The sequence below is a fragment of the Epargyreus clarus genome, unplaced genomic scaffold (assembly GCF_041222505.1).
Source record: "Epargyreus clarus isolate Ecla_fem2 unplaced genomic scaffold, WU_Ecla_fem_2.2 ptg000031l, whole genome shotgun sequence".
NCBI lineage: Eukaryota > Metazoa > Arthropoda > Insecta > Lepidoptera > Hesperiidae > Epargyreus > Epargyreus clarus.
This window is the reverse complement of record NW_027332236.1, coordinates 5,627,271-5,650,348: the sequence shown is the minus strand read 5'-3', so window position 1 is coordinate 5,650,348 and position 23,078 is coordinate 5,627,271. Positions and strand designations below refer to the sequence as shown.

The 23,078-nt window shown below is 36.0% G+C and overlaps 2 protein-coding genes across 4 annotated transcripts in view; one reads left to right on the top strand and one right to left on the bottom strand.

Moving 5' to 3' along the window:
- LOC140754730 (uncharacterized) overlaps window positions 1-8,022 on the top strand; it is a 213,878-nt gene extending 205,856 nt beyond the window's left edge. Inside the window, exons 28-35 of the mRNA XM_073089810.1 lie at window positions 360-488; window positions 927-1,019; window positions 1,842-1,959; window positions 2,552-2,658; window positions 2,982-3,054; window positions 3,457-6,252; window positions 6,566-6,641; window positions 7,230-8,022. Coding sequence (XP_072945911.1) covers window positions 360-488; window positions 927-1,019; window positions 1,842-1,959; window positions 2,552-2,658; window positions 2,982-3,054; window positions 3,457-6,252; window positions 6,566-6,641; window positions 7,230-7,257 — 3,420 coding nt within the window. The 3' untranslated portion in view covers window positions 7,258-8,022. The remainder of the gene's footprint in view (window positions 1-359; window positions 489-926; window positions 1,020-1,841; window positions 1,960-2,551; window positions 2,659-2,981; window positions 3,055-3,456; window positions 6,253-6,565; window positions 6,642-7,229) is intronic.
- A 5,247-nt stretch (window positions 8,023-13,269) lies between these two features.
- Window positions 13,270-23,078, bottom strand: part of anne (polyamine-transporting ATPase anne boleyn) — a 43,927-nt gene continuing 34,118 nt past the window's right edge. For all 3 annotated transcript variants that reach the window (XM_073089751.1, XM_073089749.1, XM_073089750.1), the window contains exons 12-20: window positions 22,797-22,997; window positions 22,229-22,354; window positions 21,476-21,629; window positions 20,602-20,723; window positions 19,606-19,723; window positions 19,276-19,409; window positions 17,979-18,122; window positions 16,916-17,042; window positions 13,270-16,409 (exon numbers count right to left, since the gene is read on the bottom strand). In XM_073089751.1, coding sequence (XP_072945852.1) covers window positions 15,430-16,409; window positions 16,916-17,042; window positions 17,979-18,122; window positions 19,276-19,409; window positions 19,606-19,723; window positions 20,602-20,723; window positions 21,476-21,629; window positions 22,229-22,354; window positions 22,797-22,997 — 2,106 coding nt within the window. In that variant the 3' untranslated portion in view covers window positions 13,270-15,429. The remainder of the gene's footprint in view (window positions 16,410-16,915; window positions 17,043-17,978; window positions 18,123-19,275; window positions 19,410-19,605; window positions 19,724-20,601; window positions 20,724-21,475; window positions 21,630-22,228; window positions 22,355-22,796; window positions 22,998-23,078) is intronic.

Here is a 23,078-nt window from a genome sequence, read left to right as displayed (position 1 = left end):
TTTCTAAGATTTTTTTAAGAACTGGGTACAAGTATAAAAAAATAACTGTAAAAAGGTGGTAGAACCCCTTGTGGTTCGACTCCGGCGGTACCACTGCCACACCTATTTCTACCTAATAACAGCAGTGTTAGGCGCTGCTGTGGTTTGATGGGTGTGGTAAGGGAGACAAACTTTTCCGAGGCGTTCCAACTTAGTCCTCAGGGGTAGCGGCGCATCTGTGGCCGACCTCAGTTAGGAATATCTAATCCTATCTGAGGTTGATTACAGATGTCCATGGGTGGCAGTAGCCACTTACCATCAGGTGGACTGCATGCTCGTCTGCTACTCTTATTCTTACAATAATATGATTGTTTCAACAGGAGCACTACACAGAAGTAGCCCATTCAACTGCGGTGCGCTTCCTGGACGGCAAGGAGGTGTACCTGGAGTTCTCCGGGAACCTCGTGCCCGTCACCAAGTCCGCGAGCCAACCTAACTTCGTCTTTGAGGTACACAATCCGATATAAGCTTGATGATTAAGATTCATGTAGGTTTATGTAGTGTAAAATAAAAATGTTAAATAATTATGTAAAAGGGATTCATTCTTGTGCAGTTTATATTGTTAATATTTTTCGAGAGTTTTATATTTAATTAAGTTGAGGCCCTCAAAAATTTGCATTTTGTTTTGTCCATCCATAAATACTTAAAAATAATATATAACCCATTTTTAATTTTTTTATATTACATTTTTTAAACTATAATACTTTTTTTTATTAAAAACTGTTTTTAAATAAAATATAATATGTTTTTTAAAAAATCTGTTTTAAATGTATATAAGTTTATTATCAACAACCTAATAAAAGACGCCTACAGAAATTATCTTCTGAACAACGTCTTTTCATGTATTCAAGTGAATATTAGGTTAATAATGTGAATTATTTTTTCAGGCATTCAAAGACAACAGAGTGGAATTCACGGTGCGAGTGAAACATCACGAGGAGACTCCCTCCGGCAGAATCTACTTCATGAATGAGCCTAAGGTAACATAAAATTTTGTACACTAAATAAAAGTAAAATATACATAATTACATACTTTAATAATGACAATTATCTCCTATGGACACTTAAAAATAAAAAAAAAAAAACATCAAAATACTAAGATTTTGTAAGAGGACCGTTTTTTTTATTATTAAAAAAGCCTTGTTTCGTGGCTAAAAGCTAAGTAATAATTTACATGTATAATTCGTATATAGAAAAAAGTTTAATGAAATGACTGTTTATTATGTAAACCAATATTACAGTGAGAGATATAACTCCTTTATCGTACAACTCGTCTATTGTAGCATACCGAATAAAAAATATGTATGATTTAACAATTACTATTTTTACTGTGTAACACCGGTATTTTGATTGTCACTGTAAAAGTCAGGCACGCTCAATGGCTCTTTATAGAAATTATTCTTAAAACATAAATGTATATTTTTTAAATATGTGTCATAGGTACCTCTGAGAGCCAGGCACACTGTCTAGCAATATCTTCAACTTCTAATGAATCACTTTCACAAACCATTGTTTATTTTTAAAAGTATTAAAAGTTACTAAAACCATATACCACGACAAAACAATGTACACATACACAGCAGGCGCGCGCGTCGCGTGGCTTGTCACTGTCAAGAGCGAGAGAGAGAGAACGAATAAGTCTATATTCGGCCTACCCTCTCCGAGCGCTACGCACTATAGCAAAAGTGTCGTGAGGATTTTTCGTGACGCTCGCCTAGCCCCCTTACCCAGCTAACCGCGCGATAAGGAACTTCGTTCCAATTAACCTTACAACAATACATTTTTTTTAATATGTGTTACAGGTGGGCAAAGGCGAACAGTCGCAAACCCCCGCGTGTGTGCTGGACGTGCAGCTGCCCGAGCGCATCGCACCGCGCGCCGCCAAGAGCCACCTCGACTGCCTCAACCTCGACCAGTCCGGTGAGAACCCGCGTTACAGTACCGCTAGGTGGTGGGAGGGGTCAAGTAAGAGTGATGGAAACTACCTCGACTACGACCAGTCTAGTGAGAACCATAGTAACATTACCGTTAGGTGGTGGTAGGAGTCAAGTAAGAGTGTTAAAACTGTCTCAACCTCGACCAGTCCGGTGAGAACCATCGTTACATTACCGCTAGGTGGTGGTAGGAGTCAAGTAAGAGATGGGGTAAAAAAGTTATAAGACTAATATAAATACTGCAACTATATTCATGGCTCATTGGAAGCATGACTAGCAGTGACCTAATCCAAAAAGTCTTGCCCTTGGAGATAGATAGGAATGGCTTCCAATACATTTCTTTAATGCAGATTACTAAAAGAGATTACGAATATGTACATATATTCTCCAATTCACGACCATGTCGGATGTAAAATGTAAATCCACTGTTCGTGTACTTCCTAACATTGTTATTAATATGACAATTTATATTGTTACCTTATCTTTAAACACCAGTCGCAATTTTCAAAAAAAAATCGGAAATATCTACACAAAGTATGTCACAATTATAGATAAAATGATAATTTATATTTTTCCAGGATTCGACGCTCTGAAAGACGAGCTGAGCTTCCACTGGGGCGAGCATAACATCTCCGGGCCCGGCTCCCTGCCACGACAACACGACAAACCACAAATCAACGGACATGTGAGTGTTGAAAAAACCTCATTTCTTGGCTAAAAACACAAACCTATAATATCTATATAAAAGAAAGTTTAAAAAAACGGTCTAGTAAACACTATTTCTAAAGTTAATGTTTATTACAAAAACAAATAATTGAACTAGTGAATCAGACTCTTCTAGTCTGATTTTAAGACTAATTTAGCTATAATTTAATTAAAATGTTTTATTACAAAATATTTCAGAAAAAATAATAGAGGTCTTTTAAAAAAGAAATGAAAAAAAGGAAATACATACTGAAGAGTAAACTTAATTAAATTATGTAATTCAAACACGTAATTTATTCGCAGGCTAAGAACATCGCAAATGGAGATGTTAAATACACAGAAAAGGACAAAGATGACAAGGATACCAAACCTCAAGGTAAATTGAACATTTTTCTTTTACATCGTAAAGTATAAGAGATCTTGTTTTTTTTTTAATATAGGGGTAGCAGACGAGCATGCAGTCTACCTGATTGTAAGTGGCTACTGCCGCCCATGGACATCTGTAATCAAACTCGGATAGGATTAGATATTCCTACCTGAGGTCGGCCACAAATGCGCCGCTACTAACTTCTGAGGACTAAGCTGGAACGCCTCCAAAAAGTATGTCTCCCTCACCACACCTTTCAAATCACAACTCAGCAGCGCTTAACGTTGCTGTTATAAGGCAGAAATAGGTATGGCGGTGGTGCCGAGTCGAACCACAAAGGGTTATACCACCTTCATAATTGTATGTTTATTATAATTGTGTGAAATAAAACACATATTTTTATTGTTACAGTTAATGGTGATTCCGTACACGTAGACTCAAATAAGACTAAAGCAACCTTTGATTCAGATGAAGATAAAACACCAATGAATACATTAGAGAAAGGCAAAAAGAAACCAGAGGGAGGTTCCTTCCTCGGCGGCCTCGCGGACAGAGTGAAGAATGTCTTCAGCTATGGAGATGATAAAGAGGAAGATGTAAAGGAATCTTCTCCAAAACCCCAGCCTAAGCCTCGTGACACTAAGGACAAAACACCCCCTGACACTAAGGATAAATCACCCCCTCCTACCAAGGAAAAGTCACCCTCTGGCATTAAGGAAAAGTCACCCTCTCCCGCCAAGGATAAGTCACCCTCTCCCACCAAGGACAAGTCACCCCCAAAACCAGCCCCTAGGCTCATCAACGAGGATTTACTTGGCAAAGTAGAAGACATGTTTAAGGATTTACACTCCAAACCGCACATTAAGGAAGACGACGACATTAACAGCCAAGTGTACTCTACGAAGCTTATTGTAGACGAGGAAGATAAACCACATAACCTACATAAGATCACAGAAGAAGTGTACCATCAGTATGAACATATGCAACCAGTTGATACGCCGCTACATTGCAAGAGTACCGATCCCTTCCAGTTCTACGATGGATGTTGCGAGGGCAGGTACAAAAAGGGAGAAAAACACAGACACGATGAAACTTCAAACGTCACCGACAGAATAGAGCATGTGAAATTCGCTGCACACGAACAACTCCAAGATATAAACGAAAGAGCGGAAAATGAAGCGAAGGACGCGCTCGAGAAAGTTGAGAAAGAAAAAGATAACATCAAACAAAAGAGCAATGAAGTCGTTGAAGAACTCATTGAAAAGTCAGAGAGAGTTGTAAAAGACCTCAAAGATAGAGAGGAGGGCTTAAAATCTGATGTTGGAACTAAAATTCAGGGTGTGGAAGATTCAGTGAATAACAAAGTAGGTGATTTAAAGAAGTCCGCCCAAAAGGCGCAAGATGACGTAAACGCCGCAGCAACAGATTTAAAAACAACAGTTAATGATAAAATATCTGATGTTAAATCATCGGCGAAAGATACAGTAGACAACTTGGTACATACGGCGGAAGGTGCTAAAGACAGTGCGGCAAATAAAATGCACGAGTTTGACTTTATAGCGAGAGAAAAAGCTGAAGAGTTAAAATTAAGAGGGCAAGATAAGTTTTCAGAATTTGAAGGTGCTCTCGGAAGTGCTACAGACAGCCTCCAACATAAAGCACATGATGCTAAGTCAGGAATTAAAGATGGTGCAAATGCTGTCGTAGCGTCATTACATAATGTAAAGGATGATTTGAGTAATAAAGCCCACGACGTGAAAACTAACGTCCAAGACAAAGTAGACAGTGCGAAAGATGCAACAAACGAAAAGTTACACAGCATCCATGATGACTTAAGCAAAAAATCACAAGATATCAAGGATGGCGCTAAAGATACCTTACACAACGTACAAGATGGCATAAATAACAAAGCCCATGATGTTAAAACGGGAATTGAGAAAAATGTTGAAAATGTTAAGGAGGCGACAAATGAAAAAATGCATGAAATTAATGAATCTCTAGAAGACGTGAAAGGCAAAACCAAAAAGAAGGCCAAAGAAGGAAAAAACTTCTTTACTGGACTAGTTCATAATATTTTCGGAGAGAAAGATAAGATTGAACACGAAGTAAAAGATAAAGTAGCCGAAACAAAAGAGTCTGCTAATGATCTTTTACAACAGGCGTCTGCTACTAAAGATGATATCGAGAAAACTGTAGAAACGAAGCATGGAGAATTGAAACAAGGTGCTGAACAATTAGTTCAAAGTGTACACGACAAGAAAGACGAAGTTGTAGATGCGGTTAGTCATAAGAAAGATGAAATAGAAAGTACTGTTGCGAAAAAGGCTGATGGAGCAAGACAGTCATTAGAAGACACTAAACACGGAATAGAAAAAAGTGTACAGAGTAAAAAGGAGGAGGTAATAAAGGCTAAGGATGCCGTTCAAAGCGCAGCGGAGACAGAATTAGACAGGATACGGCAAGAAGCGGAACACACGACAGACGAAATCAAAAGAACAGCGGAGGAGAAACTAAACGCCGCGGCAGACAAAAAAGCTGAAATCGAAAGCGGTATCGCTAACAAATTCGATGAAATCAAAGAATCGGGGAAGGATAAAATCCACGAAGTACAAAGCGCAATGACAGACAAAGCGAACGATTTGCAGCGCTCGTCGAAGCAGGCGTTCGATCACGCACAAGACACGACCTTGAGCGCTTTCGACAAGCTCGAAAGCTCGGCTAAGGACAAAGTGAGCGACGCGCAAAGCACGTGGGAGGAGCTTCAAAGCACCGCTCGTGATACGTATGCGGATATGAAGGACGATGCTCACGGGCTCGAAAGCTCCGCCCAGGACACCCTGCACAGCTTCCAAAGCTCCGCGGGGAACACGTTCGATAGCTTGGACGATTCTGTGAAGGAATTCGGCTCGCGTGGCATTGAAACCTCGAAGGAACTCTTCGGCGATGTTAAGGACGCGTTTGAGGGCTTCCAACTCTCCGCTGGTAATAAGTTAGAGGATGTGAAGGTGTCTTCTAAGCAGAGGTTGGATGACGCGGGGGAGAGGCTGGGAGAAGCGGGGGAGAGGCTGGGGGAAGTGGGGGAGAGTGTGGCGGAGAGTGTGAAAGAGTCAGAAGCGGCAGTGGCGGACAAACTGTCGAGTGAAGCGGACAAATTCACGAGCAATTTGAATGATCTGGGGAACTCCGTGTTCGGTTCATCGGGGAAAGGTGAGTTAAATATTCATTCATTATTTTTTTATGTAAACACCTTAAATGAAGTTGTATTGTTTAATGTTTCTGTAAAGGTTTCTTTGGTTATTTGACTGAAATCGCATTTACGTTGCTACCAAGTTCAGGATTTGATTATTGATTACTGAAGCAATGTTACTAATATTTTTTATGTTTAATTCTGATTTGAGTTACTCTGATTAGATAAAACAAAGACAAAATATCGTTAAATTAAAAATATGAATGTTATTAATTTAATTAGATTAAATGAAAAACTCTTTATCTAAATGGAAATTCAAAAAAATATTTTCAGGTTTCATGAAAGATTCGAGTACGAAACTCTTGGAATCTGAGAAGGCACAGTCATCACCACACAAGAAGAGTTCAGGGTACGTATAACTATATAACTTGTTACTTATCTACTGTACATCAATTCCTTGCATTCGATTATGTAAATAACTACACGCTACATAAAGCACCGACTAATTGGAAAATTGCATAGCAAATATAGTCACTATTTCAACTTATTAGTGTGGAATGATTTTTAATTGTATAATGTTTTTAATATATTTTTTTGATTTACCAACTGTACTTTTATTTTGTACAATTTTTATGATAATTGTCAGAAACTTTACCTTACTATGATTTTTTAAAATGAAGTATTTGTTAAAAGCCGTTATGTCTTTATACAAATAAACAATATTAAAAATACATATAAGATAATCACAAAATTTATTTTATGAAATGTCTCTAAAATATCAATTAATAGTTATTTTGTAATACTTTTTTAGGAAATAAGTCAATTAAAAAACACAATTAAAGTTTTATATAGCTCTATATATAATAAAAACATTATCGTATAAAAGTATTCCACATATCTTTCTCAAGATACACAATCAATCGATTCTCAAAGCTCCATTCCACACACATATACCCACGACCGCAACGCTCTTTAACCTCACCCGCACGCATTCCAGAATACCGAAGCTTAAGCGGAAGAAATAAACGGCGACGAACGAGCGACCACGAACGATGTATGATATAGTTGTTTAGTTTTACTTATTTATTACTATTGCTGTTGTTGGGTGCTACGAAACGGTTATTTTACGATATTTTAATACTAATAACACTCGGTCAATAATGTTTATATCTATAAACCATTAATAACTGTTAAAAACTGGCAACTCGAATAGAATACCCATAAAAACTATTATTGTTATTGATGTTAAACAACGAATGCAATATTTAAACGTGTATGTCGTTACGTATAAAAATACGTACGTGTAATTTTTCAATTAAAATGAAAATATTGAAATGAAATACAAACTGAACGGACATAACAAGTAGATAAGTCGTAGATAAGATTTTATCTCAATAACATAATGAACCTCGTTTAATAAATGAATATTTAAAAGTACATAACTGTGTTAGTAAAATAATCGTTTCGTATGTATGTAGGAAACTTTGTATAAGTAACGACATATTTTCCAGTGATAAATGTTTGATTTAATATATAAACTAGATTATAAAATCATTGAAATCATGTACAATTTGGTACAATAGACTATACCGTGTTGTATTGTCTACAATTTTAATTTTTAACATTATTTAGATTTCGAAGAAATCGAAGCGACTTCACAAAGTAATTAATTTTAATTTTGACATACAATTTAACAATCATGCAGGATTATTTTAACTTTTTATATTGTTTTTATGCAAGTTGAATCATGTCTGTAATCTTGCCTACATTGATTTTTTATATTATTTTTTATATTATTTCTTACGAATCGATGTTATAATTTTTAATTTTACGCTTTAGACGTCGTTGTACAAAAGATTCATTTTAATATATTAAACGTGTTACAGTTTTAAATTGTATCGAATGTAACTTAAATCGGATAATTTGCATTTTTATAATATAATTTTAGGTATTTATGTAAAATAGATGCTATAATCAATGTTTGTGTTGCATAATTTATTGTATTTTAACTGTTTTCTTTATAAAGTTTACACCGCTTTGTACAGTACGTAGGAATGACGTGTGGCGTCGTATGCGCGCATGTCAAATAGATTTTTTATTAATCTTACTTTGCGTAGCTTTTTATTGACTTTAGATCTGCTAGGTTATTTATTTTGACTTTATCGTGCGTATTAAACGATTCTTAATCTATTATAAGATTGTATTGAAAACTACTGTGTCACAAAGCGACATATTTATAAATATATATTTGATCAGCACTGTCTCGAGTCATCTCATCAAGATCAAATTGCACAATTATAATTGTAATGTGCTATACGATTCTATATAGTAAGTGGATATCATTGCATGTTGCAAATGTGCTTCTTAAGTGCTAAGTTGCTTGTGATGTCTCTCTGTAAGTTGTTAAGATATTATACGAAAATGTTCTCCATTATATTTTGGTTTTTATTTTGCGTATCATTATTTTAAGGCTTTAAATGTTAGTAATGTTCAATTTTTTTTTAAGACGATTATGTTACAACATATCACACGTATTAAAAAATTTAAACTAATTTGCGTAATGTATAAAGATTTTTTGGAGGAATAAGGTCTTAGAATTAATGGTGAGGGTAGCACTTACACTCTTAAACCCTAATTTTGGTAATAGGAGGGGCACTAAATACACTTATAAATGGTAGATGAAGTAATAAAATACTTTTAATCAAGTCTTCGCTGTATAAAGCAGATGAACTCAAAATGCACTCTGTTTGATTCGGGTGTATAACGTTACTTTAGCTTTACATTACCTATTTGACAAATGTTATTAATAAACGTATTTATTTTAATTAAAAGTCTACTTAATAATTATTTTTAACAGTAATTTAATCATCGAAATAAAGAAACCTACTAATGAAAAATATTTTGCACAAAGAAAAAACAATGATAAAATACAAAATCATACAAAACATTTTTCGCAAAATGTTCATTTGTTTTAATGGCATGTCTTTCACTCTGGTAAAGAAAACGACATCAATATTTGTTTAGTGATAAAGCATGAAACACATATTTGTGAACATAAAGTATCTTCCATTTCAAACATCAAGAATGTTATAATACTTCTGTCATCGCGTACCACACGCAGTATGCACAAGCTTTAACGCTGGTTTTAGTCTTACGCTCACCGTCTGCGCTCATAGCTCAGCGCGTAGTTTGTCAACGCTGAGGTTCAGCGTGGCTCGTTTTAGTATCGTACTGACCGCCTTACTGTACATGTGTCGTGGTTCGCCATGACTGTACGCGCTGACGACGTCCGCTCCGCTCGACACTAGAACGCTCACTGAAAGCAGAGGCGCTCGTGCGATCGCCAGCGCCGACAGCTACGCGGGGCCGACGCGCGACGCGTGCGGCCGCGTAGCTATCAGCGCTGACCGCCGTGCGCGCTGATAGCTACGCGTCACTCAAAAACGCTTCCTAGAAGTTCATATATCTCGGCCATCAGCGCTGACGGTGCGCGTGCCGTCAGCGTAAGACTAAAACCAGCCTAAGAGCATAGGGCGTTGCACAATGCTTCCGGTAAGTTTCCTTTGCGCCATCTTTATTTTTAAGTTATTTTTAATTTTACTTTAAATTCGATTGGAATTTACTATTGGTTAGAGCGAGAGAAATAAAGCTTTGTTTCATAAATCAGAAGATTCATTAATGCATCGTACTTTTGGATTATTTTACAGTAATAGCAAATGGTGGAAAATGCATAATGTAATGAAAAAGTGTCTCAAATAATTTTATAAAATCTTTTGAAATTGCAAAATAATTCTGGATAATTAAGACGAACTTGAGTTTCATTTTGAAGAACTTCGTTAATTATTGATCTTAATATTATCTACAGTTTTGACAGTAAACCATACCAAACCATAATCTCCTGATTCATGATACAAAATGTACAATTGGCTGTCTTTAGAATCGTTTTGTGAGAATGACTACTGTAGTTCTTTAAAAAACATTTCGACGAAATTTAATGAATATTTTGCTTAATAAAATATCAATTGTATGTAATGCTAATGATCTATGTATATGTTCACAGCTTTTTCTCCAAATTACGCCGGAACCCATGAAGTCCAGCACCTCACCACTTCTATTGAAATGAACAGAACGCAAGAAGTCTTGCTACTCGGTTAGAAATAGAACCGTCATGCAAATATTTCACATTAAACATACTATATTTTATATAGCAAATCAAATTATATATATGTATATTATATATTTTTTAATTCCCACCTACATATGAAAATCTCAATTTGCTTGGTTAATCTTACAAGAAAATAAGATTTAAGAGTAAACTCAACGTGCAATTCATTTTGGTTAATGTGAAATATTTCAAGATCCGAATGGTGCGTTTATAGAGACGCTGGTTTAGTGTTTCTATACGCTTATGAATAATTGTTACCATTATGATTATGTTCAAAAACAACGCGTCTTTATGGACCCTGAACTCAATTGACTCAATTTAAAGTATATTAATTATACAATATAGAAAACCGTTGCCATAGGCGACGTGGTTAAGTTTTAAAAACTTAAGAGTCGCTGATTATTCTAGATATAGAGTATCTTAGATCCCAAAACAGCTTACCTATACGTTGAACATTATATTATATTGCCATGTATTCTAGAAGGTCCTTCCATTTATAATAAGAATCATGGTTAATAATATTCCTTAAATTTTTACCCGCCTAAGCTAGCGGACCTAGCATGTTAATGTGACAAAACCTCTGAAGAAAGAGATTGGAAAATTTACTTGTCAATAACAATTTGAGTACAGAACATTATAAAAGATTTTTTATAAAGTTATCTGCGATAAGCAAGTAAAGCAGGCCAAAGATTACCTACAATATTTTATATTGCAGTGATAACCTAATATAACCTAAAGACAAATACGGGAAATATTATTTCTATTGCAAGATATTGTCTATTCGATAAAATAGATTTGTCAGGTCACACGAGCGTGCTAAGCATTCTGTTTGTATAATTTGTCCATTTTTATGTAAAGTTGATGAGACGTGAGTTGTTTATATTTTAGAGGTGCTTACGGTGATTAAAGATGTCTACTGACGGTATTCAATAGAACTTTAATGCTAGAGTGATGACATTTGTAAAAAAGTTTTATTTTGACTGTGTTCCAATATTCCAGGTTTAATTTACTACAAGAGGTTTATATTGTCAAAATTCTACTCTTTGTATTTATTTAATAATTTTCACTGATGCTTATTTCAGTTTTACCCGCATAAAACATTGACTGAGTTAAAATTTATAACAGAATAGCTACCGTTCCTATGCGCAAATATTCAATTCAGTTATTTACTTTTTTTATTTTGCATAATTAAAGCAATTTGTCATTTAGCATTAACGTTTTTATTTTAAAAAGTTCTAAATGTTACACAATTGTCACAAATGTCACCTATGTAATCCTATGTGCACCTAAGTATATAAGGTTTACTATTTTATATTTTAACATTAACTTTATTGCTATTTTGTTAAATTTTATAATATCTATAACATGCTATTGGTGTATAACACACACATTGTAAATGTGTTCATATGATTGGAAATTTCACTAAATTTTTATAAATGTTCGTTATTTACAAATTTGAATGTTAATATTGTTGTTGTATTTGAAATATGATTTGTGTTTGTTAAAAATGACTAATATTTCTCTTTTAAATAAGTATAAAATTACATTATTCATTACTTCCATTAAATTATAATCCAAGCCAAAATGGCTACGCATAACAATTATACAATAATTACAAGATTATTAAAATATTACGTTTAATTCTGAATGTACTGTGATGCCAAAATAAAATGAAATTACGTAAAAGTTAAAAATACTTTTGTTAATTTACTGATAGAGTCTATCTTCACCTTATTTATTGCTTTTTAGTAATAAATATATTGCGAATATGAAGTCTTTTATTGCCTAATTTTACACAACATTCATATAAATTAAATAAGGGAGCGGAGCCACGCGGTAAGTGCTAGACCACGTGGAAAACCAGAGTGAGCACACATAAATCGTCTGTGTGATCTCGCCGAGCGCAAGACGACGACTGGTCGTAAGAAGGACATTTAAAGAACAACTGGTATTCTTTTCTAACTACCCACATTCAAATTGATAATGACTCAAAAACTATTTCTTTAAATACATATTTAAATGTTTCTAATACATAATCCTTACTAATATTATAAATCCGAAAGTAACTCTGTCTGTCTGTCTGGTTGTCAAAATGTTGTACAAATATAGTCTAAAACCCCAAAAAGGACATAGGATAGTTTTTATCCCGGAAATCCCACGCGAACTAGGGATGGCGATCTAAGGTCGATTAATCGGAGAATCGATCTTTTGGACCAAAAAGTCGATTATTTCGATAGATTAATCGATATTAGGAAGGATTGAATCGTAAACTATGCATTTGATCAAGTGACGATATTTAGCAAAGTTGTTGTCCATGAGCCCACGAAGGTTTCAGAGTTGGTACGACCAATTTTCGCCAGATGGCGCCACTGTCATTCCTATGAAGGTACGAATTTTCAATTTTATGTATGTTAGTACCTCATATTATTTTCTTCTAAACGCGGGCGAAGCCGCGGGCAAAAACTAGTTTAAATATATTTTATTGATATGAATTGGGTCAGTTAAACAAATATAACCGAGAAAAAAGTATTTATTTCGAGATTAATAACAAAATGGCGATTTTAGTGACTTAAGCTACACTTATCACAATATAGTCCAACTTACAAATAAATAAATTATGTTGCTCTTGACATAAAATTTAGTTCCATTACAAATCTTGAGCCCAAAAGTAACTCATGAGTTAAGCTCCAAGTAGAGGGAGATAGTTCTTACTTTTCCTATGTATAAACTATTTTCAACTGTAGATGGGAGAACAAATTAAAATTATATCGAAGTTTACTTTATTTTAAATATTATGATTGTCTATGTATTTATATCTGGTGGATTACAGAAGTGCACAGCATTGGCCACAGCAAGAGGACTGCAAGCAAGCACGTTTGCTAATTTATACATTAAAATATATTGTCGCCAAGAGCTCAAGATTTGTGTTGGGGTAATTATAATTAGAGATGTGCCGAGTCAGGACGACTCGAGTCAGTACTCGAGTACTTACATAAACTCGCTTACTCGAGTACTAATAAATGATACTCGAGTACCAGTGGTACTGAATACTGCCGGTACTCCACTCTTATGTACCTTATATAGGCAAACGAGTGAATGCATCAGGAATAGTGCAAGTAACAACTTTAATTTTGTTTAGTGAGTAGCCTTTTTGTGCTCTTCCGTTCTATTGGACTGTGTGTTACAATGTACTCGAGTACTTCATGCTAACTCGAGTACATCGTGAATACTCTGGACTCGAGTATTGACTCGATTCTTTTTAATATGAGAACTAAGGTACTCGAATACCAAAAATGGATGACTCGGCACATCATTAATTATAATTTTATTAAAAATTCACTCCATTACTTTGAACTACACAGCACAGTAAATATTCTAGGAATGTTAGAAATTGCTTTATCTGATTCTTTTATATTTATCTGGTAAAAATCTTATAAAATATTAAGGCACACTTATATGTACGACAATTATTTTTTATGTATCACAATATGCTTATTTCATGATAGGAGATTATAAAATTCGGAAAATACAGAAAATTATTTACTTATAATTCATATTTAAACATCGTGAAAATTAATAATAATTGACAAACACAACATGAATGAAAAATAATAAAATATATGAGTATAACTAGCTGACCCGGCAAACGTTGTGTTGCCATATAAATAAAAAAATGTTAAGGGTGAACAACCCTTATCACTTAGGGGTATGAAAAATAGATATTAGCCCATTCTCAGACCTACTGAATATGCATATAAAATTTAGTGAAAACCTATAAAGCCGTTTCGAGGGTACGGTAACTAACATTGTGACACGAGAATTTTATATATAAGAAGATTGAGAAGGTCCTCTTTTTTCAAGTAGGAAAAGGGTCACATATAATAAAATTAATTCCTTAACGTATAAGTAAGAAAGTCGTAATTATTGATAATATTAATCCTTTCATTATGAATTCGATTGTCAAAATACCAAAATGTCTAAATGCTTATGATACAAATTGTATCTTTTTGGTCCTGCGTAATTGGACAAATCTTAACCGCAAACAATTAATAATGTTTATCAAATAGCAAAGAGGTATATGTGGGACATATCCGTTAGAAATTTTGAAGAACTCGATAATCAACATTAATTTCGTATGTAATAAATACACACAACAATCCATAGATAAAAATGGTCATAGTCTATAATGATATATTATAAATAAAAAATAGATTGAATCCGGATAATTCTATCGTTTCACACTTAAAAACTTAAATATATCTTAAAAATTCATTTATATAACCATAAATTGCAGTTTATGAAATATATCAATAAAACGCACATTTAATAATACCGACATTATGTCAGTCAATGATTCTATGAACACAATTTGAAACATTTCAGTGTCAAATAATTGAATATCAGTACTAAATACAATTTTACATTAATTAATAACAATAAAATAATTTCTCCTAATTGAAAACCAGTCAATATTGTTATGAGTTACACAATTATAACCTAAATATAACGAATATATTAAAATATACTTAAAACTAAAATACTTAACATGTTGAAAAGTATCTTTTCAACTCGCAGAGGTAAATTTGAATACATAAATGTATGTATAATACTTTTGAAATCACATAAATGATCAATATAAACATTTAATTCATTTTATAACGACTTAAACAGACTAATTTATTAAAATATTTTCTATAAAATGATTAGACTTTCTTTTGTCTAAGACCCGTTATTAATAACCAATCTTAGCTTCCAAAAATCTAAATGTATGTAAAAATAAATATGTATATAATGTACCGTATCTAAAAATTGTGAAATGCCGTTTTTTGATAGACATAACAAAAGACAGATTGTTTATCAATAAAGGGCATAAATTGACAGTTAGTTGCCGGAAAACTATAAAAAAACTAAATTTAGTCTACAGTGCATTTCTTATATCACGGATACCAACTTAGGGCAGCGTCAAATAAAAATAATATTAATTAGAACTTTCGCGTATTAATTATACAACCGTATCTATTTCGTATGTATATCAAGAACCATTACTTGTTCCTGAATACACAGGATGTATTTCAGTGCTATAACTGATGACACTCCTACAGTCCAAATAATCCATATCCGTCAACTGCCGTTTAATCATCAAATGTGGAGTTTTACTCACTTGCCTCTCTTTCACACACTTCGGTACCATTTGCCGTCTCTCCATAAACATTTGTACTATAACCCGTTCAAAGAATAATGCTATTGCGAAATTGAAGGACGCTAGAGCCAAAACAATGTACGACATAAGGTTATCTTTCGGCATTTTTAGTTGGAGAAACTCCGCCAGCCACTTAGCGGGCGCGAGAGTTATATATATACATATGGCTGTCATTATTAACATACTGAACATCAGTTGTTTGTTCGTGGCTACTGAACGTCGGTACGGCGCGCCGTGGGAGAACACAATCGCCATAATAATGTATTGAAACATAGAAACTGTGAACACAGAATAATTCTCCCAACACTCATTTGCTTCCTCGCCTTCGTACGTATGTCGTACGTACCACGGAAACTGTGAAAGGGCGAAGTAGCTCAAATACTGAGCAGCGGCGATAAAAATCATCTGTCCTATGAGAGAAACCAACGGCACTATACCTAGAAGTGACGTAAGTGGCGGAATCTTACACAGTTTCCCTGTATACGCCTCAGTCATACCAAAGAAGAACGCAAAATTAACAATTAAAGCGACATCTATGAACAGGAACTGGAAATCCGTTAGATTCGAGTCGAAATAATACAAAAGGGCAACAGAGAGGAACTCGGTAAGGGAGTACGCGATCATGAACTTGAAGACACCGAAGCTGGTAGTAAGGGCGGCTCGTCCTTCACGTAACACTCGCGCAACGCATACAATGTCCGGTTGTGTGGAGGTAAAGGGCGCGGCCACACTGCTCTCGAGCTCGGAGAGAGAGATGCCAGTGTGAGCCGCTCGGAGGGCGCCACAGTCGTTCGCACCGTCACCACACATACCTGCAATTCGTAAACAATAATTTACCTTTCTCACTGGTTACGGGTCTGTTTTCATAAGGAAAATGTTAGGAATAGTCTACATTGCTTAATTATTGAATTAAGGACATAATATACAGCGATTAATGTGAATTAGTAACTAAATACGATAGATAAACCTAATTTACGTATGTGTATGCATGGCGTGTATATATAGAAAACTATTAAATATTATAGTAAAAAACAATTAATTAATTATAAATAATACATCGACCGTCACACCTATTTCTATCGTAAAATATTTATTGTTTCGGTTAAAAAATAATGACAACTGATTTACAGAAAGTATAAAGTAAGCAACTAAATAAATAAATGATTATTAATAATTAATAAATTTATAATTGTCCCCAGATTAAACCCGTGTTCTATATGGAAATATTTACAGTAGTCCACAAACAGTAACAACTTACCATCCATTTAACTAACTATTCATTCCCTACTTCAACCTAACAAAAACACAGTATACCCACCGACATAGTACCCCATAGCCTGATAATCCAATACGAGTTGCTGCTTCTGATCGGGCGACATACGGGCAAACACAGCACCACGCTCAATAACACGATGAACAGCGTAGGGATATTGCGACCGTAACGCCTGGAAATTAAATAATTATAGTTTAAAAACAAAAAATCGCACAAGGAAAATTGTTAATCTTGATTCCTGACGATGAAGTGAATGGGATAAAATTATTAAAATCGTGTATTGTCATCGGCTCTTTATAATTGTTTAAAGTTTTAAATTAATCAGACCGTTCAATGTGGGTAAAAATCGATTTCAAAGATTCCGTTTCACTACATAGGCGTACTATGAATGCCTGCCAATAAAACGTTACGCTGTTTTTTTATACATAAAAAATATATTGAAATTGAAATGTGTGAATATCGTCACGCTAAATCGACAGGATGAAATAAAAACCTTATTTCAACGAAGTTATTTATATGTGTATAGTGATAATTCGTTACTGAAATATATTTATGCATAATATGTGTTTTTAACACTACAATATTCGGCCACCGATTTGTAGCTAAATGCTAAAAAATCGTAAATAAATTTTACGATTTTTGTCGTACTTGTATGCTTGTTTCTTTAATAAATCAATGAAATTTCTAAATTCAACATATTCCTCTAATAAGTGTAATTTGTGTCATATAAAAGCAGTAGTAATACGTATTCCCATAATCTGATTTAAACTAAATAAAATTCGGTACATATATACGCTAGTAAATACATTGCACAAGCTTTCCTTGTATGGAAAGGATCCTCAAGGGCCCCAACACATTTTTGATCGAATTTAACTTGAATAGCAATTCGTTATTATTGACTATATACTAATAGTCATGTATTGGTCATGGTCACGATCCTAATGAGGAGAATAGCAAAATTATTAAAATCGTATATTTTAAATTAATTAGACCGTTCAAAATTGATAAAAATCAAGTTCAATGATTCCGTTACATACATACATGCCACATGCTGGAATACATACACGTCAATCTAATAATAGCGTGGTAACAAATCGTCTAAGCGTACCTTCCAAGTGTCACCCGTCATAACAATCTTGTAATTCGGTGCGGTAGATGTCGCCTCCGCGTCTCGCGACGATCGCTCGGTTTGTAGAGTTGTGTTGCTCTCGCTCCAACACTTGTCTAATGAAAATCGATCACCCACGGGCACCTAGAGTAAATAAATACAATATTTCATTTATTACAAATAACAAATAAAATGTATATGTTTATAAAATACACACATCATTTACGACTTTACGTTCTAATATGTCAATATATCATTTTTTTGAGCATGCCCAATAGCCCTTAAAAGGGTTACAATGTATTATAAATAATATGGCTATGCAACTAAACAAGAATAAAAATGTTATTATAAATATAGATATTATGTTGCCATTTCGTGCTACAGAACCGGGGTATTTTAAACCTTTTTTTTTTTTTTTTTTTTTTTTGTTGACGAGGGGGAAACCTTCAAAAGGTACCCTATGCCTTGGGAGCGACACAGGGTTATGTGGGATTCTTACCGCACTAAAACCCCCCCGGTGGCCGTCCTCGGCGCTGCGTAGAGGACTCCGGGATCTCCAACGGAACGCAACCGGAGTCCACTTGGCGCGTTGCCCCGTCGGGCTCCGCCCAGGTGAGCTTGAAACTCACCACACCATCTGGTGTTCACGACGGTATGCGACCACACATACCGCCGTCCATCCCGGGGTTGCTAGCCGGGCGGTTCGAGCTCCCACTCTTGCCGTCCGCAACCCCGGAAGCCCCCTTTTAGTCGCCTCTTACGACAGGCAGGGGATACCGTAGCCCTATTCTGGTCCCGGAACTACAGGGACAGGGGTATTTTAAACCTGGAGACTACTTATGGCAAATTAAGTTTTTTATACTTGAAATATCATGCTAAATTTCAGTTTAATCAGATACCGGAAAGTTGGTTAAATTTAACAAGAAAAAAATCTGAGAATGCTTTCTGAAAATTTCTTAATAAATAAAGTTAAAAGCTTTGAAAATGAAAGGTTTACGGACTGATATTGTGCCGAAGGACATCTGTAATCAACCCCAGATAAGATTAGTCTCCTACACCGAGGTCGGCCACATGTGCGCCGCTACCCTTGAGGACTAGGCTGGACCGCATCGGAAAAGTATGTCTCCCTTACCACACCCGTTAAACCAGAACACAGCAGCGCTTAACACTGTTGTTACCAGGCAGAAATAGGTGTGACAGTGATACAACCGGAGGCGAACAACACAGGGTTCTACCACCTTCAAAATGTGTACCTTATGTAATGCTATGGTATTGTATTGTATTATTAGCAACTCACCCCACGCAAGCTACTCTCGCAGTACAGCCGAGGTACCCCAGAACTGTCATCCACGGACATATGCACCACACGTTCGCCAGTAGCCAGGATGCCGCACTCCTTGGCCACGCTCACCGCCGTATGAATATTATCACCTGGAATATTAAATATGCAATGATTATAATTTATTACTGGCGAATCTAGGGGGAGCGGGGGTCTAAGAGAGACATCCACCATCATAAAATTATGTTCTAACGGCCAGACGGACAGACAGCGAAGTCTTAATAATAGGGTTCCATTTTTACCCTTTGGTTAAGGAACCCTAATAACTAAAAATTAATGGTAACATACCAGTAATCATGACCACGTGTATGTTGGCCTCTTTCAGTTCGTGGATAATGCCGGTAGTGGCACCCTTCAGCCGGTTCTCCATTATTATTAAGCCGAGAAACTCCAGATCACATTCCACCTGCGAAATTTACAACTTTAATGTAGCACGATACCAATATATCACAAAAAAAATATAGTTCTGGCAACTATATATGGAATTTCAAAATTCAAAATTGCGTTACTTGATATGAGTTTTCATTGAAATGTTAAGATTTTGATAAAGTTTCTTGTGTTAAAAACTATCGCTTGTCATCAATTTTACCTCAAGTCTTATAATTATAACCTAAGATCAAAAAATACAATTTTAAAATTGACCACTGGAATATTAAGGTAAGCAAAACATTTAATACATAGATTATTAATTACGGACCTAAACTTACATCATTTATTAATGATATAAATTATCAAAAGATGATTTATCAGGCAAAATAAATAAAACGGTTTCTACACTCACAGCCTCCCACTAGTATTCCCTGTATCGTGGGTGCCATGGACACACAGAGACACATACACAAACACCCAGAACAACAAACGGAAAAACTAAATCCATCATATAGATATCTGTCTGGCCGGGGATCGAACCCGGGACCTAAAGCGCGTCTAACCGGTATAGTGACGGCTCCGCCGCTTTATTAAAAAGTAAAGATATATGTAAAAACAATAGCACAAGATTATTATTTTCACAAAAGCGCCCATAACAAAATCCCCCACTAGGGTGCTATGTTCAAGATATTTGCCGACATCTATGTTCATGATGTTTGCCGATGTCTATGTTCAAGATATTTGCCGACGTCTATGTTCATGATGTTTGCCGATGTCTATGTTCAAGATGTTTGCCGGTGTCTATGTTCAAGATGTTTGCCGGTGGCTATGTTCAAGATGTTTGGCGATGTCTATGTTCAAGATGTTTACCGATGGCTACGTTTAAGATGTTTGCCGATGTCTAATGCTACATACCTCCTCTCTATCCATCTTCTGTAGCTGTTTGTACGTGACCTCGAGGACGCGCGAGGCCATCGCTATAACCCGGTAACCCTTCTCGGCGTATTGACTCAACACTGTGTTCAGATTGTCCGGCACTGAAAATGTAATTATTTATTTAGTTAGTTTGGTGTTTAAATTATTTTTTTGGATTTTGTTAGTACTTATATATAATGTAAATATGTTGTTTGTTAGATTTAAAAATATTCTGGTAAATAGTAAATGGTCATCGCTAAAAAAATAAAAAGGTAATTTTTGCGATAAGTAAATACACCAGCGTTTGAATAGTGTGTTAGATGAAATAATCCTTGAAGGTTTTATTGGTGTTTAATTAAGACTTAATTAATTTATATACATAGGTGTCTAGACTAAGTAAATTCTTTGTTTGTCCCTGCAGTTCTAGGACTAGAACAGGGCTACGAGATTCCTTGATTGTCGTAAGACGCGACTAAAAGGAGGTGGGTTGCGGGCGGCAAGTTCGAATAGCCTGTCAGCGACGCCGGGAAGGACGGAAGAAGCTCGCCACACCAGATGTGTGGCGAGCTTTATACTGGTTTAGGTACCAAGGTTGAGCCCTAGGGGGCAACGCGCTTAGAGGACTACGGTTGCCTTTCATTGTAGATCCTGGAGACCTCAACGCAGCGTTGAAGACAATCACCGGAGAATAAAGAGGGGCTTCTAGTGCGATTACAATCTCACATAACCCACCGAGGTCACCGGTTTTAACGGTTTCCCTCTTGCCAATAAAAAAAGTTTATTTCTATTAGTCTTTATCTGGTCTAGATCACAATTCTTTTTATTTGTATGACACTGATATCCGTTTTACATCAGTTTTTTGATCAGTACCTACCAGTGTCGGGGCGGCAGAGTGTCCGCAGGGCCTCGGGTGCGCCCTTGCAGTAGAGTCTCAGCACGTCCTCGCCCAGCAGCCGCGCGGCCACGGCGGCGCGCTGTAGGGCGGACACGAACTGGTACTGCTGGACGATACCCACCTCCAGCGGCAACTGGGGACAATATGCTCTATCAAGTGGACGTCGTCATCAACCCATTACTGTCCTACTACAGGGCACGGGTCTCCTCTCATTAGAAGTATTAAGTCATAGTCCACCGCGCTGGCCAAGTGCGTATTGGTAAAGTGGACGTCACATTGGTGAAATTAACGAAGTTAACAAGACAATTACGCGTTAGATGTCTAGTTGTTACTCAAGTACCTTATGTTATATTATGTTATCTCCGCAGTTTAGAGACCAGAATAGAACTACAGTGTTTCCTGCGACTCGGGAAAATACGACAGTATGTTTTCTTTGTATATATTATATAGAAGTAGCAGACAAGCATGCATCCCTCTGATGGTACTGCCACCCATGGACAACTGTAATCAACCCCAAATAGAAAAATAATTAAATTAAATATTCCTACAAGAGGTCGGCCACAGATGCGCTGCTACCCCTGAGGACTAAACTGGAACGCCTCGGAAAAGTATGTCTACCACACCCTTCAAACCATAACTCAGCAGCGCTCAACACTACTGTTATTAGGCAGAAATAGGTGTAACGGCGGTGCAGCCGGAGGTACATAAATAAGGAACAAACTATAAACTTACATTGATATCGTCCACATTGATATTAGCGGAACCCCTCGGCTTCACGATGGTGGGTGTCAACACTTCATAATTTGACATTTCTGGCACATCGGGCTCTTCTAGTATCCAGCCCGTTGATTCAAACATCTGGAAATATTAAAACTTTTCGATGAGCTTTTAGAACATTTGATTTGTTACGATTATTGCTGTTCATGTCGTTCAATGAATAAGACTGAGACGAATCTAAGTAAGGAATTGTAATAATTATGTGTGTGTGAGAGAGAGGAAAATGACAAACACACACAAAAAGGAGTGTCATCTCGCGATAGTTTTATAATGAACGTTCCAGATCAGCTAGTTTAAAACTACCACATAGTAAATCTATCACGTAGCTTTACAGCGAATCTAGCTCACTTTATATTTAGTGTTACACTACCTTTAGTGTTACACAGTTTTTATTTTCATTTCAGATTATGGTTTAAAGCATTACGCATTTAAAGACTCAGGATAGCCTTAAATGAGTATTACGAGAAATGTGTGTCATCACTGCAATGTAACCACGAAAGCTTGTTCAACTCGCACTACCCACCTTCAGATCCAGGGGGTCCCCAGCCAGCTGCCCGTCCAGCAGTGTGAGGCTGTGGCAGACTGCCATGCCGATCTTCAGCTCGTGCAGATCGTTCATAAGGCGAGGCTCTCGTAACGCCCCCGCCAATCGAGGCGGCTGGGTCGCTGAACTCGCCGCTACTACGCCCCACATGTCTAATCCATCTTCTGTTAGGGTTCCCGTCTGGAATATTTAGTTATTTAAGGTTCAGAAACACAAGATACACCATCGGTCCTTAATAAAGAAACTTAAACGTAGTAGAAC